The 16,608-nt window shown below is 39.5% G+C and overlaps 1 protein-coding gene across 1 annotated transcript in view; it reads left to right on the forward strand.

The window, feature by feature from the left end:
- Nucleotides 1-242: 242 nt before the first annotated feature.
- The window catches only part of wnt4 (Wnt family member 4), a gene marked incomplete at its 3' end in the record, with an annotated part of 41,612 nt that continues 25,246 nt past the window's right edge, over nucleotides 243-16,608 (forward strand). Inside the window, 1 exon segment of the mRNA NM_001252086.1 lies at nucleotides 243-722. Within this exon segment, the coding sequence (NP_001239015.1) occupies nucleotides 646-722 (77 nt within the window). The 5' untranslated portion in view covers nucleotides 243-645.

Here is a 16,608-nt window from a genome sequence, read left to right on the forward strand (position 1 = left end):
ATGAAAGCAGCGCGCCGCTCACCTTGTATAAATGGAGGCGAGCTGATATCCCGCCCCGGGGGTGTCCCTATAGTGTAACGCCGCCTGGGTAACACCATGCAGGACATGCCCTTTCCTCCTCCCCTTTCCCCTTGTTGCTCCATCCCGGGAATCCTTCAGCCCAAACTGACATTCTCTGTGAGAGGCAGGCAGGAGGCGCACTGAGCGGCCACTGTATAACGCGGTAACAGCTACAAGGTGCGATCAGTCTGTCTGCGCTGCGCTTATTCCCGGCTGAGGTCGCTGTGCAGACTTGAGCCACCTGCGAGGCATCCCGACGAATTGCACCAAAAGGGACTTTTTCTGCCCTGTAGATTCGAGCTGACAGAGTGACCACCTGAGCCCCCTGATCTGGAACCAAGCAAATTCATTGGCATTGCCTTTCTGTGCCCCTCTTGTGCTGCCAGTCTGGATTGTGCAGCGACTGTCAGTGAGAGGACAATCAGAAGAGTCCGAAGGAAAAACCTGATCTGAAGAGCTTGCAATTCATGGGATGTGTTACATGTAACGGGACCTTAGGAGACAGTAGACATAATCCGTGAGGGTCATCAGCGACCTACTCGTTTGCATTGGCACATATTGGGACCCCTACCGACTCCCAGCAGGATGACCCCAGAATACTTCTTGAGGTCTCTATTGATGATGATTTTAGCTGTGTTCTCCGCTAATGCTAGCAACTGGCTGTAAGTCGGATCTCTCTGTGTTACCCTGTGTCTGTGTGCTGCTTTGGGGCCCCTCTTATAGGCAGGCACGGTGTAAAGATGGGGGGCTTCGTGCACCCTTTGCTCATAGGATACCACTACTTTGCAACATATTTATGGCCCGCATGGCATACACCGCAGCTGCCGCAGAACCCCTTGGCAAGTAGAGTCCTTCCGTTGTATTTATCGATATGCACTGTCAGGTGCACAAGGGGAATGCCAGGCGGCTGCTAATCCAAGGAGAGGTTCTGCAGCAGCCGAGGTCTGCGCCTTTCAGTCAGGATAATAACAGCCAAATGCCCAAATTCCTTTTGCCCCGGGAGCGCAGAGCGCTGTGTGCATGGCAGTGCGGGGCAGAGAGTGAGTTGGAACGCTGCTCGGTAAGTCGGGTTATATCAGTGAGACTCGGGCACCGGGAAAGTGAGCCACTAAGCGGGGGGTTGCGCTCGGCCTGAAGTAGTGCCCCTCTCCCGCTGGTGTCCCGCCGCAGCCACATTCCCGTTTCCGTGCCGCTGTGGGTGCAGGGATGTATCGAGCTGCCTGTCCCGGCACAACAGGTGCTCCATTGCCTGCCCATACCCAGCGGAGCCTCCCTCTCTCTCCTCACTGATCCTGTGTGGGCTGCGCCGGGAGCTACTGGAGCACTGACGTGAGCTCTGAGACACAGTCCAGTGACACCGAACCCTCCCACCGAGGCTGTGCGGAACCCCGGCAGCTGTGGAACCGGGGCATCAAGGCCTTATTCACATATGTATATACATACCCTCTGATAGTTAGGCGCAACCAGCATTAAGATCATTTGGGGGAAAATATTTTTGTAACTGCCTTTTATTTAAACTGTTTGCCATTTCTTTGTTTCTATAGTATTTCAACATTTAATAAACTATCATCTATCTATCTATCTATCTATCTATCTATCTATCTATCTTTCATCCATCTATCATCCATATCTGTCATCTATATATGTAGCTGTTTGTCAACTAAATTCTATCTATCTATCATCTATCTATTTATCATCTATCTATCTATCTATCTATCTATCTATCTATCTATCATCTATCTATCTATCATCTATCTATCTATCATCTATCTATCTATCTATCATCTATCTATCTATCTACCTGTCTGTCTATCTATCTATCATATTCTGTATCTGTCACCTATATATGTATGTGTTTGCCAACTAGAAATTCTATCTATCTATCTATCATCATCATCATCATCATCTATCTATCTATCTATATCTATCTATCTATCATCACCCATCTATCAATTATCCATCTATCTATCTATCTATCTATCTATCATCTATATATCTATCTATCTATCTATCTATCTATCTATCTATCTATCTATCTATCTATCATCTATCATGTCTATCTCTGCATAGGTATTCCTCCAGTTACAATCTTTGTCATCTACTTTGTATATTTATAATCCATCATTGCTATCTACTCCTCTAAACTAGATGTGTCTCTTTCTCTTTCTTTCTTTACAATTAATATATTTGTTGACATATCTTTATCATATTTTATCAATTATTATATATGTCAGTGTTAGCCACCCTAACTGGTTTAGAGTTCTTTAATATTATATTTTTAGAAAACCCTTTCACTATAGTAATCATAGAGAGTTTGTAGAAGTCTTCCATTATCAGTATGGGGGCTTATTTTCAGGGTTAAGATTACTCAGTCAGCTAAACATTTGTCATATATCATCTATTAATGTGCTTGTATGTATACCAATGTAGTATTACCTGCTTGTTTCCCTAAGAAACAGCACTGCAAGTACATTTAAGTTCATGGTTTCCCAGTGTTTCTGTGCCATCCGTGTACAAACCTGTGATAAGGATGAGTTTGTCAGGGATACAATTGCGGCCTTTATTTCCAATTTCACTCATAAGAGGTCTGTTTTGAAAGCAAATTACTGGTAATGACTGAGAGACACAATACCAGTTTAATCCAGGAGAGGAAAAAGTTTTGAGAGATAATCTTTGGTTATTAGATGGAATTACAAGGAGTGACATGTAGGGACTTGCTGTCAGCATGGAGAAAAATACTGCATAGTCTGATTTTGTGAATTTGGTTTCATGCAAAGTGTTCTTATAACCGTTTCTTTAAAGTATCTGAGTGCAAAATAATTCCAAATTCTACTCAAGAGGTAAAAGGTCTGAGGAAATGACCCCTAGTGGCAACAAAGGGGACACTTTATATAGAACTATTTAACTGGATTTAGAAAAATGTGTGATTTTTACAGTTATAGGCTTCAATGCAACTCAGTGTAAAATGTTTTCTTAGTAAAGCATTACCAAGAAAATCCAAAGATATGGGAAAATGCAATATTTGGGAAATGTCTTAAAAATACCAGGTTTTTAATTTTTATCCCCACATTTATCTGTAAATAATATTTTGCTTTTTGTAATCTTATGGTAAAATGTACTTATTGTTGTTTTTTTTAACTGAGAAAAAGCCCAGGAAAACCAGAAATGCCATGTATAGATTATAGAAGAACTGTATAAGAAACTGGATATATTTCTATCTCTGCTGCTAAGGTCATTGCTCCGTCCTGTGGGTGGGAGATTAACTGTAGTGCAAGAGAAGCCTGTTACATGAGAGCTAGAATAGGGAACTTGCTGGAAATTTAGCTGTCAGTAATTTGAGCTTTAATATAAATTTCATGGAGCTAAAATAAGAGTCACTGATAATTCCAGCTTATTAGTGGCTTTTCTGTATAATTACTTAAAATTCCATTTCAAATACATTCATATTTAACATGCAGGATCTGTTAGAAATAAGCCAAAAATAAAAGACATTGTATAAACCCCAATAGTTGCAGTTGTGTAATATTAATGTTACAATGTCGCAAAACCTGGGTTGTCTCTGCGTGACTGTCATTATATCTGTCTATATGTGTATATGTGTGTCTGTTTTTCCATTTTCTACCATTAGGTTCCCTGTCTATTGGTCTGTTGGTCTGTCTGTCTGTCTATCTATCTATATATCATTTTTCTTATCTATCCATCCTGGTTTTTTTCCTTGCTCAGACATACACTATATTCTTCCGTAGGCAAGTCTACTAAGTAGATGTGTTTGTAATTGTTAGTTAGCAAATAAGTAGGGCAAAGGTGATGTTTGGCTAGTAGGCAGGTATAGAGTACTAGCTATTAAGACCACTTGAATGTTCTTTTCTGACAAATTAGAAAGTGGTTAAAGAACAGTTACTGAATGGATCAAACAATATAAGGCAGAGAGCCATGCTGCCTAACATAGACACGTTCGATTGTTGGTAATCAGCCATGCTAGTTATTTGTTTAGTGGTTTTTCACTTTTTATTTGTATTCATTTGGTTTGTTTTGGTTTGTATTGTTGTCATTTCTATTTGTTGCAATATAATCAAGGATTGTAAGCTGAAAACAAGAAGCTTAATGTGCAGATAGGGCTGTATAGGTGATATTTTTGCAGAAATTTTATGTTTTTTTGTTTTGCAGTGCAAAATTATGGTGCAAGTATTCACCAGTTAGTTCTGTATAGTGTTGCAATTAGACCATTTAGGTGTTGCAATTACAGTTCAGATGCACTGCAGTTTTATATGCAGGATTGTTAAAATGTAATTGCCACCAGGGAAAGAATTGCATCCTCGTGCTATACCTTCCCTATATAGTACCTCTTTGTTATAGGGGCCCTTTTAGAGATCTCTGTATTGTATGCCTATCTCATGTTACAGAATATTAGAAGGGAAAACAAAGCATTTATACTTTTTTTTTTTACTTTTTGCAAATATTTTGGTAGCCATCTATCTCTGCAATGGTTTTAATATTATGAAGTTGCAGCAGAACTGATCATCTGCGCTGCTCACAGCATAGTGCCTCAACAGCCTGTTCCTTAATATTAGGGATGTCTAATGGTGCATAAACTGTGGTTGAGCAACAATTCCTATCGCCCACCACCAACCAAAACAGGTGGAAAGCTGCAGGTATCCTATTAATTCTTCCATATAATAAAAATGCATTACTGTTACTGATAATGCAGTGATTTGCAAACTTTAAGGACTATACTCTGGGCTAACTAGATGTATTACAAATTAGCTATCTAGCACATTGGTTTTATCTGTATGTGGTTTTTTGAAGGACAATATCATTGGGAAAAAAAGTTGTTTTTGAAAAATTCTATGTACATTTTGAGGAAGGTTATACCTGCTTTTCTGCTTGCATATTTCATATACCTGCTTGTACATTTCCTGGTACACGGGTATGTCTGCTGTGTTTCAGTCATGTCATTCAAGCTCAGTCTTTCATTGCAAGGGGGGCAATTTCCAGGGGCTATTTTAATAGCCCAGGAGGGACCTCAAACTTAGTTTGTACAAGTAATTGTCACTTAAAGAACTAATGGGGTTGCAATTTCAGGAAATGTGTAGCCACCTCCTGAAATATTCCTTTGTGCTATTGGCCTAAAATTTCTATGATCTGTGGTCTATGATGATCTGAATCCCGTTCCTTTCTTATGCCATAACCCTAGAGCCCAATGATATGGTAATTTCAGCATGTGTGAAAGAGATAAGGAAACAAAATCATATAACTGTAGTATCCCATATCTTTTCTTATCTACAGTAATACAATTATTAGTGATTTAGATAATTGCCATTGTATGTATGTTTTATAGCACTGCTTGTATACACAACACTATACATTTATACAATACAGTAAAATTAGGAGAAGAAAGATAAGCATTGCAATAAATAGATATAAATAGGCAGAGTTACAGAGATAGTGCCATGTGCTAAGGGACAAAGGAGGAAGGATGTCCTTGACCCATATAGCTTACAATCTAAGATCCTTATGCTTAATTGTTATACTGCCAGCTAGAATTCCATAGATAAAATTCAAATTAAATTATTCCCAACTCTTACCTTATCATCTACAGTAAGAGTTCAATCACCCACTCCCTGCGATTTGCTGTCCAATACAGAAAGCTTTAAGGTGGCCATACACGGGCCGACTATAGCTGCCGATATCGGTCCCTTGGACCGATTCGGCAGCTAATCGGCCGTGTATGGGCAGGGCAGAGCGGCCTGGCCGACCGATATCTGGCCTGAAATTGGCCAGATCTCGATCGGCCAGGTTAGAAAATCCGGTCGGATCGGGGACCGCATCGGCTCGTTGATGCGGTCCCCGATCCGACTGCCCCATTGCCGCCCACATAATCCAATCGTTTGGCCCCAGGGCCAAACGATCGGATTATTTTTTTTTTACCTAAATGCTCCCCGATATCGCCCACCCGTAGGTGGGGATATCGGGGGAAGATCCGCTCGCTTGGCCACCTTTAAGGTCCCCATACACGGGCAGATCCGCTCCTATGGGTGGGCGATATCGGGAGAATCCAGGGTAATTCAATCGTTTGGCCCTGGCGCCAAACATAGTTACATAGTTACATAGGGTTGAAAAAAGACCAGTGTCCATCAAGTTCAACCCATCCAAGTAAACCCAGCACACCTAACCCACACCTACCAATCTATACACTCACATACATAAACTATAAATACAACCACTAGTACTAACTGTAGATATTAGTATCACAATAGCCTTGGATATTCTGATTGATCAAGAACTCATCCAGGCCCCTCTTAAAGGCATTAACAGAATCTGCCATTACCACATCACTAGGAAGGGCATTCCACAACCTCACTGCCCTCACCGTGAAAAACCACCTACGCTGCTTCAAATGGAAGCTCCTTTCCTCTAATCTAAAGGGGTGACCTCTGGTGCGATTGAATTATAATGACGGGTATAGGCAAAGTCGGTCCGGGGACCACATCAACGAGCCTATGCGGTCCCTGATCCGACTAGATTTTCTAACCTGCCCGATCGAGATCTGGGCGATTTCAGGCCAGATATCGGTCGAGCAGGCCCGTCGGGAGTGCCCATACACGGGCCGATTAACTGCCGAATCGGTCCAAGGGACCGATATCGGCAGCTACTATTGGCCCGTGTATGGGGACCTTTAGACCAGTGATCCCCAACCAGTGGCTCCTGAGCAACATGTTGCTTCCCAACCCTTTGGATGTTGGTCTCAGTAGGTGCTTAATTTTGAATTTCTGGTTAGGAGGCAAGTTTTGATTGCATTAAAACCGAGTGTAATTGCCTTCTGTAGGATCCCAGTCCACATAGAGGCTACATAGCCAATTACAGCTCTTATTGGCACCTCCAGGAACCTTTTTCATGCTTGTGTTCTCCAAAACTTTTTCCATTTGAATGTGGCTCACGGGTATAAAAGATTGGGGATCCCTGCTTTAGACGGAGTATGAAGGGTGGGGCAGAGCATAGCCAGACAAAACTTCTATAGGTGCAGGTTAGTTGCTCTGTAGTCTCCTATGCTACAAGAAAAATGCTGTATCTACAAGTGCATGTTGATTTCTAATTCTTACATTTTAATGCATTCACCTGGTTTCATCATTGTATTGAACATAATGTTTTAAATGAGTTTGGGCCCCCCATTTTTAGGATAGCCACCTTCGCCCGTATCTAATACCAGGCAAGCAGGGAGGTGACATCACAGTGGCAGAGACTGGGAGATGGATGTGGTGGGAGATGGGATTGGATGGATGTGAGGCCTTAAATGGTTATATCAGGGGCATTTCTGTGCAGGGAGGGACAGGGAGACATTTGGATTCATCCAAATTCGAATCCTGCAAAAAAGGCTCAAATTGAGCCAAATCCTGAAACATATCTGTGATTCACTGCATCTCTACCATATACATAATTCAGTCTCATTAACCAAATATTAGCCATTGTTTTCAGCTATAAATAAAATTATATTTAATTTTATAAATACTACTTTGCTGACTTATGTTTGGCTCTGGTGCTAAGCTATAACACTAGCTATAACTACTAAGCGATTTATGGGAGTTGTAGTTCAGGAACTGCTATAGTGACAAAGATTATCCATCCATGAACTAGTTACATTCCGTACCTAATTTACTTTTAGTCATTTACTCCTTACACCAAAACTCTGGGAATTATTAACATATTTCATGCAGTTATACTGCTTAAAGTTTGTCCTCATTAACAGTCCTGGGGTGGTCTTGTCACTGTTAAACTGCATGAAGTACGTTACTTATCATTTGCATGCTCATATTTGGGGGGTGGGTTGTTCCATCTAATAGGATCATGTGTTTTTTCGAGCTGGAACCTAAACTGTGCTGTCAGCTAAATAAATCCCTATTAAATCACTGAGAGAGTTTAAAATATCTATTATTATAAACAGAGATTGTTGCAATATCAATGAAGCAGATCGCCTTGGAGTAACATAGCCAAAACTGGCAAACAGTTTTATGTAAGAACAAAGGTCAGAACTCAGCTGTTTTTTTTTAAATAAAAAATAAAAAAAAACCCTAAGAGCACCATGAATTAAAATCAAGTGGTGCCAGTGCCATCAGAAATAGAGACCTATTCCAGAGCCAGTAAGAGATGGTAGGAGTTCTATAGTTACAAACACAAGGGCTGATTCTCTAACACAGACATCAATTTACTAAAAGGGATATTAACACTTTCATGGATACCCTGCACTAACCTTGCAATTTAATTTTTCAACCCCCTCCTCTACATTCCCCCTTGTAGTTTGTCACATAGTGACTGAATGCCTTTCCTCTGTGAATCCAAAGTTCTTGTCAGGGATGGAGGGCTGAGCTAAGTCCTGATAGGCTGAAGCAGACAGTTTCAGCAGTTATCTAGGGTCCAGTTTACCTAAGAAACCAGGCGGTGGTTTGAATGACAGACTAGAAGATGAATAGTCGAGGGTCTATATAGAAAAGTATGCTATAACAATAAGACTGTATTGTCACAGCAATAGTTTTTGGCTACCAGGTCAGTGACCCCCTATTTGAATGCTGGAAAGAGACTGCAGAGGAAGGCAATCATTTCAAAACTAGAGAAAATGAAGAGAAATTGCTAAGAATATAACATTAGTACTGAAAGTTAACTTAAAGATGAACTATCCCTTTAATGGGTGATAAGTTACAGACAACTGAAACACACTTTAGTAAACAGAAGCTACCAGTGCAGTTACCAGACACCAATCAATTCTAGTTAGTCACAACACGTTAGAAAGTAAGAAGCAAAAGAAGCCCATAAACAGTCCCAGGCTTACAGAAAGGGCCTCCCCTTATCCTCTGCTTAAAGTTATTAGTCATTTTTGTAATTCTCCACCATTCCCTAGAATCCGTTTTGCCCATATTCCCTCACTATTGTTAATATTTACCTAAGTATGTATTGGAAGAACAAAAATGTTTTGTTGGGTTATTGCTCTTGCCAGTGATCTGCTGATGACCTAATTGTTAGGCATACGTATGTATAAAACTAAAAAGAACTGGGTGTTTATTTTTGCATGTTAATGTTCCCTTTCGGCAACATAGGACCTGATCTGTGGCATCTGTGTGTGTATTTTTAAACTACAAGCCCTGGTTCCCATTTAAAACTATATAGATGGCTGATGGTGAGAAATTGAGACTATGAAGAAATTTAGACTGTGGCTAAGATAGAGCAAATAAAATTGTTAGCTGAACTGAATTCCTTCATAAGTAGATGCTTAGTAATTGCTGGGGTACAGATGTGAGGCTGTTGGCCTTCCAACATCTGCCTGCTGAGGAGACTTGGAGTATTTTATATAAACAGAATCTCTTGCCTCTTGCCTTGTCTATAAACGTCTTTAACTAAACATCACAATAAAGCACTGTTTAATGTTTTATAAATGCCTGATTATTAAGTATGTAATAATTATCTTTAGGTAATTGTTTCCCACAATTGCAGCATAATTGTGGCTGCACTTCAACATCTTTTTCACTGAGTGCTCATTCATTTGCTCTAAAAATCATAAACAAGTGCACCTTTTAATGCAGAAGAACCCCATAGCTACCTTAGTGCACCTTTTGATGCAGAAGAAACCCCATAGCTACCACCCTAAGGGTGAAGACACATGGAGCTACTAGTAGCAGCTACTTTTTTTATGGCTACTAAAGCCAGAAATTACCCTGCCATAGACAATACTGAGAATTGCCCCTTCTAAAACACACATGGAGACAATTATCAGTAAATGATCAGAATTGTCTATTTTAGTAGCTACAACAAGTAGCTGCTACTAGTAGCTTCATGTGTCTTCACCTTAGAGAGCTGCAAAGTAGAAAGTAGTATGTTATCCGCTTACTCCAGCCTTTATAGATTACATTTTTTGCCTAACTAACTATATTGCAAATATTTTGTGCAGTCTATCTATTTTACCCAGTTTCCTTTTTACACTGAACTGTTCCTTTAAGTCATAAAAAAGCTGTATATTGAGTGAAGGTCCCCAGCGTTTTGTTTGCAAACATTTAGCTAGAATATTTTTGTTTCTAAGCATCTGCTTGGCAATGAAAGATGCTGTGAAAGGTAAACAACATCTATGGGGGTTCAAATTTCTGTGCTGGTGTGGGCACTTAAGCATATGCTGCAGGACCTGGCTTCCTGTAATATACAGGGGAAGAAGTACACATTAAATATATTGCATTGCTTTACTCAGAAACACTCTAGCCTCCTCAAGTAGCAGTAAATGTCTTTGATATTATGGGTTTTAGAAGAACAATCATATGAACAGCATTTATATACAAGAGCCTTTGTGGGCCCCATACAGTTTATTAATATGGAGGCCCCCATGGGCATTAGCTCCTTGTGTGTGCAGTATAAACAGTTGATGTTACTCCATAATAAGCAGTTCATATATTCCATTGATTAATGTGTCAATAAGCCATTCAGTTTATTGTGGGTCAGTGGCTCTGCACTGTCATTGCTTGCTATGGAGATTATGTGAGTTTTGCAAAAGTTACATTTAGGGGCCTAATGATCTTGTTGTGGGACCCAATAACTAGTCAGTAGTAGTTTATAAAAATAGTTACGCAATAGTTACACTAACAAGTCACCCTTTTAATTGGGGGTCATTAACGTAAGTTTCTTTGACAGTCATAAAAGTTTTACATAAGTTACGTAAATTTCATAAGCGTATGGCCCCAGTGATGTTGCTGGGGGGCCCAATTACTAGTCATTACACTGTGGAAAGTCCATGTAAGATACACTGACATAATTCAGTAAATACTTCCTAATATAAACAGCTGATATTACTCTACACTATAATAAGCAGTTCATAAATAGTTAAAATGAATGTGCTAATAAGTCAGTCAGTTCATTGGGGACAGTGTACTTTAGCTTAAGTTTTTTAATTCATTGGGGGTCAGTGATGTTTGCCCCTGCCTGTCCCTGTCAAGCTTGTCTGAACTTTTGCTTGATACCCAAGTTTCTAGGCAAGTTACATATGTTTCTAGGCAGTTTTTTGCTGAAGCTTCATAAATTACTTAACTTTGTATGTAACTTACGTAGTTTGTTTAACTTTTGAGACACGGCTGAAAGAGATTTCACCGGGCTTGGCACACCAGTAGCCCCTCTTCCCCCCCCGATAGCGGCCCTGTTTATATGTGGAACCTTGGGTGATTTCTGACCTAGTGAATATGTTGCAGGTAAATTTGTCACCCAAAAGATTTTTAAGTGTGTAAAACAAGGGCACTTTTTCGGATGAACGCTCCATGACCACTGCTTGGCCATAGGAAAGTCAAGCGGAGTCAATGATTCACTTACATGTGCTAAAGAGGGATATATCTTTACATGGCAGTATGTGGGTTTCCTCTTACCTTGAGTGTTTGAGCCTGGCACTCATATAATTATGCACTTAGAGGCAGCATGTTCCCTCCACCCCATCACATTATATTCCTCTCATTCCTCTGCACTGTAAGCTGAACATAGCAGTTAATTCACATATCTGACAGCCATGAACATTAGGATAGTTTTCAAGGACAGATGTCAATTAGCAACTAAATTTCACCTCCCTAATGTACAATTGGCACCTGTTCCCTTCCATCTATTTTGTAATTTTCTGCCCCCCCCCCCCATTTTTTATTATTTAAAAAACAGATATGAACCACTACTATTAACAAAGAATATTAATCTGTTCAGACAGCCTTTTTTCCCTTCAAACAACTTCTTTCCCCAAAAGTACAGCGGGCTAGGATCTTTAGATTACAGTGTTCAGTTTTATAGTCATTTATGGTTCTAGTGACTGTAATAAGCACTTAACCTTTGATCTAGTGGTTTCTACGTCACCAAAACCACTCAAATGGAGAGTTGTTATGCATAGCTGGGGGAACTCTATCATACGTGCAAACCACTGTGGTTTACAAGGCCATTATACTTCAGAAACGTAAATTTCAGGGTTCCGATTACAGAGGTAGGTATAGTGCACAGATGTGTAGCCAGCGTCAGATTCAGTTTAGTTTACATATTGTGACAAAGACTATAAAAACATGGTGTGTTTGTGTTTGTTTAGTTTTCTGGTGTAATGTAAATTCAGTTATTAAATGCTTTTAGTTTAAACTGTCATCAGCAATACAATCAATACGAAAGAGAATTACTTTTTTTAGGGAAATCATTCCCATAAATGCTGATTGCCCCCAGCTAGTCTCAGAGCTGAATATCTGAAAACAGCCCAGCTTTCAACAGTGTGACAATAAAAATGATGTACCATTTCATGATGTTCTAAAAGTAGACCAAGCATGTCACCTGTGCTTAAATGCTCAGTTGTCTAAATACCATTGCATGACATTGCTTTGTTACCACTTTCCCTTTTCCAGTAGGCACTCGGATTAGTGATTCAGCTCAGGATTTTAATAAGGCATCAAATTTTCCATAGCTTATTTTAAAACATGTTGCAACTCGCGCGGTAAAGAACCTATATTGAAGCACCGTGGCATTTTTGCACTGCCTAAGCATTCTTAATCGTATGAAAAAATACTTGTTATAGCATTAAGTGGCTGCATAATACTGTGAATAAAAAAGTACACAATAGGCAGACATCTTAAGAAAAGAACAAGCTTTCAATTAATTTAAGTATGCTTTAATTTATAGTTCTTTAATGTAGGGGGTATGTTAATTAGAATGTCACAGTTGCCCATTGGCTATGTGACACAAGTGACATCACTAGGCATAAATAAATGGTGACATCTAAACATTGTTTATAAAGGTATATGACCTTTTTTATTAAAAGGACTAATTACCCCCAGCTAAATATTCAGTGATATCAGACAACCATAGGGAGATGGTAGTGTTTGTAGTTCAACTACAGTTGGAAGACCGCAGGAAGGATATACACTGGCAAAATCCACCAAAGAATTCAAATGACATTTATTAAAGCATGAGATCACATGCGGTAAAGTTGCCAAAAACCACTTGAAAAAAGGGCCACGTGTTATGACTAAGACAGCCAGCATAGATTTCAAAGGACCATGTGCACAGCATATTACTCATAGATGTTTTGTGTCCAGTGTGTAAAACTGCCATTTATATTAGGGGAAATAGCGTAACTGAAAATTTGAAGCTAAAAGGAGTTCTTTCTTAAAGGAATGTGCCGCAGTGGCACAAAGGTTCCACTCCTGTGTCAGCGATTTTGGCAAATGGCTCAACTCCATTGAAACTGAAACCCCAATTTAATAGCTGTGTACAGCAACACAAAATATATTACTCCTACAGAAAGGTAGAATCAGTAATCTTGATATTATGACTTGGCTACCAACAACCCTGCTAGGTCTTTAGTAACCCCCCTCTAGTGACTGGATCATCTGAATGCATTTATAAAGATGCTTAAAAATACCCACAACAATAATTTAAAGCCATAGTACACCACATAAACTGTGCAAAAATGAAATGCAAATGTGTTTAGCTGGTTGTTAGTTTGAAACTCCCTAAAAAATAGGGGGCCACAGTTATTATTTACACCAGAAATTCTTAATTGCCGGCATTTGTCCCTTTAAATGAAATGGGCTCCAGCAGGTCTGGAGTGGTGTAAAACAATGACACGAAACAGACACCTTTACAAACATGCCAGTTAGCTCTCTTTAATGGATTCTTTTCATGATCCCAATCCATGATATACGTGTTTGGACAACAAGGGCAGTTTATTAATACAGAATTTATTTTACACTGACTCTTTCACTGTTTTTTTAGTGGAAAATCTTTAACACACCTTTATAAATATGCCTCTTACAGGGAGAGCTGTCAGCAGCTCCTTCCAAACAGCTGATTTGACAGCAATGTATCTGTCAGCTGCATTACATTTATGCACAGCACGGAGCTATGGAGCCTTCCCGTGGCAGCTGTTTAGTGGCTTCTTGGACTGGCAGCCACCAACCTGTTATCACACTGTGAATCAGGCCAGTGATATCTGAAATGATTTGTATAATATTTGCATGCTTTTCTGTTGATCGTCCCTTTCCTCGATTTAAACTATGACCAACTGTTTTGCATGCAGAGAGCTAGTGTAATTGCTGTACAGTACCTGACTGTTCTAGCAATATCCTACTGTAATCTGAGAAAGCAATTATAATTCTTCATAAACACACACTATTTCTCTGTCCTTCCACATATTTCCTCTGCTGCTTTGGCGTTGTTATTCATGGATAGCTGGGGGGTTTATGACAATATGGGCTATAAGCAGCAGTTATCATTAAATGTCATATTTACAATGTACAAAGGCAAACAGACCATAGTGATCTGTTGATTCAGTTATTAGAGAGGGAAATAATATAATACTAGTTTGTAATTCATTTTTTACAGGTTGGTTTTGCAAGGGGGGGGTCAGAATGGAATGGAATCTCAGGGGTCAGTCTTCTAAACAATATTACTTGAATGTTCATTCTTTTATTGTCTAGCTTTATTCAATTAATAAAATAAGTGCTACTATATCTTCTTATTCGCTTTTGATTAATGGAAATATTAGACAAATCTTTTTTGACCACTAGTTTCTATTTAGTTGTTAATAACCCATCAAGAGAAGTATAAGTGCATGTACACATACAGCAGTGTGCATTTGCCATGCAGGTCTATACATTCGCACCACAAGTTAAATAATCTCAACTTTGTCTATAGGTCTGCCTCCCCCCAGAATGGATGCACCCATGGGTAGAGACCCATTGGGAAGCATGTGATCAGTTGTGTTTTGAATGAATAGAACAGCTATCATGTGTTAATAAACAAAAAAGGAGTGAGACTGCCCACACATTGGCAGATTAGGTTTTTAAACATATCCAACCGTCGACATAAGCACAATTTAGTAGGAAAATGTTACTGTATAGCTTCCCTTTAATAATAAGAAGTTATCTGCCAAGAGACCCAGGTGGGATGAAAAGTTAGTCACGTGTACTGCTTGGCAGGTGGCAATCATGAATTCCAGACTGGGTGCAGGTTAGAAATTTGTGCATTTCTATGTCTAAGATATCAGATGCCAGTCTGTTTTTTGTCATGCAATATTAAAGATGCCATCTATTTTGTGACGGTCATATTGTAAAAAGAGAATTAATCTTCATTTGAGGCAAAACAATCCTATTAGAATTAATTAATGTTTAAATGATTTTTTAGTAGACTTATAGTATGGTGACCCAAATTACAGAAGGACCCCATATTCAGAAACCCCCCCAGGTCCTGAGCATTCTGGATAACAGGTCCCATACCTGTATTGAAAATAGAGCACTAAGTGATAGACAGTAAGTATGTATTTTTGAGGGCTCATCTGCTGTGTGCACACTTTGGTGTCTTGATCCAGTCTGGATTTAGTAACCGGTAACTTTATCAATAATCTCATTTTAGCTGGCAGAGAATCTCCTGAGCCGGAGCTCAGTCTTGAAGGAGGTAACTTGATCAATAATATTAGATGGGTAGAGCAGCCTTATTTGAGTTGCTTCAGCAGGTGGTGAACCAATAACTGGGTGTCAATGGCAGGAAACGCCTTTAACCTAAGTGTTAGCGCAGGGGAATCTCTACGATATCAAGAAGATAAATTGGGTTTCTTGATAGCTGTGGAAAGGAAGTTTAAATATTTGAGGCCTTTAAATCTTTTGTGGGCATGTCTGAAATGTTCAGGAATCCATTCCTTGAGCATTGCACTTTCATTGCTTGAGCTGGGTGTTTTGTGAAAGCTGAACTTGTAGGGGCTTTGTCTATAATGCCAGTACAAGAATTTCAGCAGCTTAGCACATAATTTATAGTTCAGCCGTGCCAGCAAAAATGAATTATGGGAACATATAGAACCTTACATTTATTTGATGGGCAGGATAGCTCCAAGCCCTGCTTATATTTCAACCACAAGGCAGAGAAAGTACTGCAGTCGGAAATGAGATGTATGTATTATTCTTCCATTATGCAACTGACACAAGATGTTATCGTGCACTTAAAAAAGGTTTTTTTTTCTATTTTTTAAATAAGCCTGTGACAGATGAGAAGGAAAGAAAGATTGTTTGCAGGGCAGATTTGCATTTGCAGTAGTACAATATAATGCTGATCTTTATGGAAGGATTCTGAATTGCCGTATTCATTTAGTTAATTTGTAGATTTTGCAGCTTCTGAGGCCACAAATATTAGAACATATTTCTATAGGTGAGTGAAAAAGGTTGAGGCCAACGTGTCAAAGATGCAACTGTACAGTGCTGCGTACATAAGTAGCAGTTTATAAATAAAGATATACAAACAGGTACATACAACTGTGATTACAAATCAGAAGCAATTGCGCTGAAAGTCTGGTTGGCGACATTTCTGTGAGAGTTATGAGAGTGCCCGATTCTTTTGGCACAAGTATGTGACACCTATTGATGCGTGGCGCTGTGAGAACTTTTGAGATACCGCCTGGTCCAGATGTGGCAGTAGTCCCTGGAGTTAGTAGGTGTGGCAGTGCTTGATTCAGAGCAGGAGGAGGGCATTGGCTACATATGCAACTATATGGAAGTGCAAGCAGGGCCATTTTAATAAATAGGC

Source organism: Xenopus tropicalis, chromosome 7 (genome assembly GCF_000004195.4).
Source record: "Xenopus tropicalis strain Nigerian chromosome 7, UCB_Xtro_10.0, whole genome shotgun sequence".
NCBI classification, from domain to species: Eukaryota; Metazoa; Chordata; class Amphibia; order Anura; family Pipidae; genus Xenopus; species Xenopus tropicalis.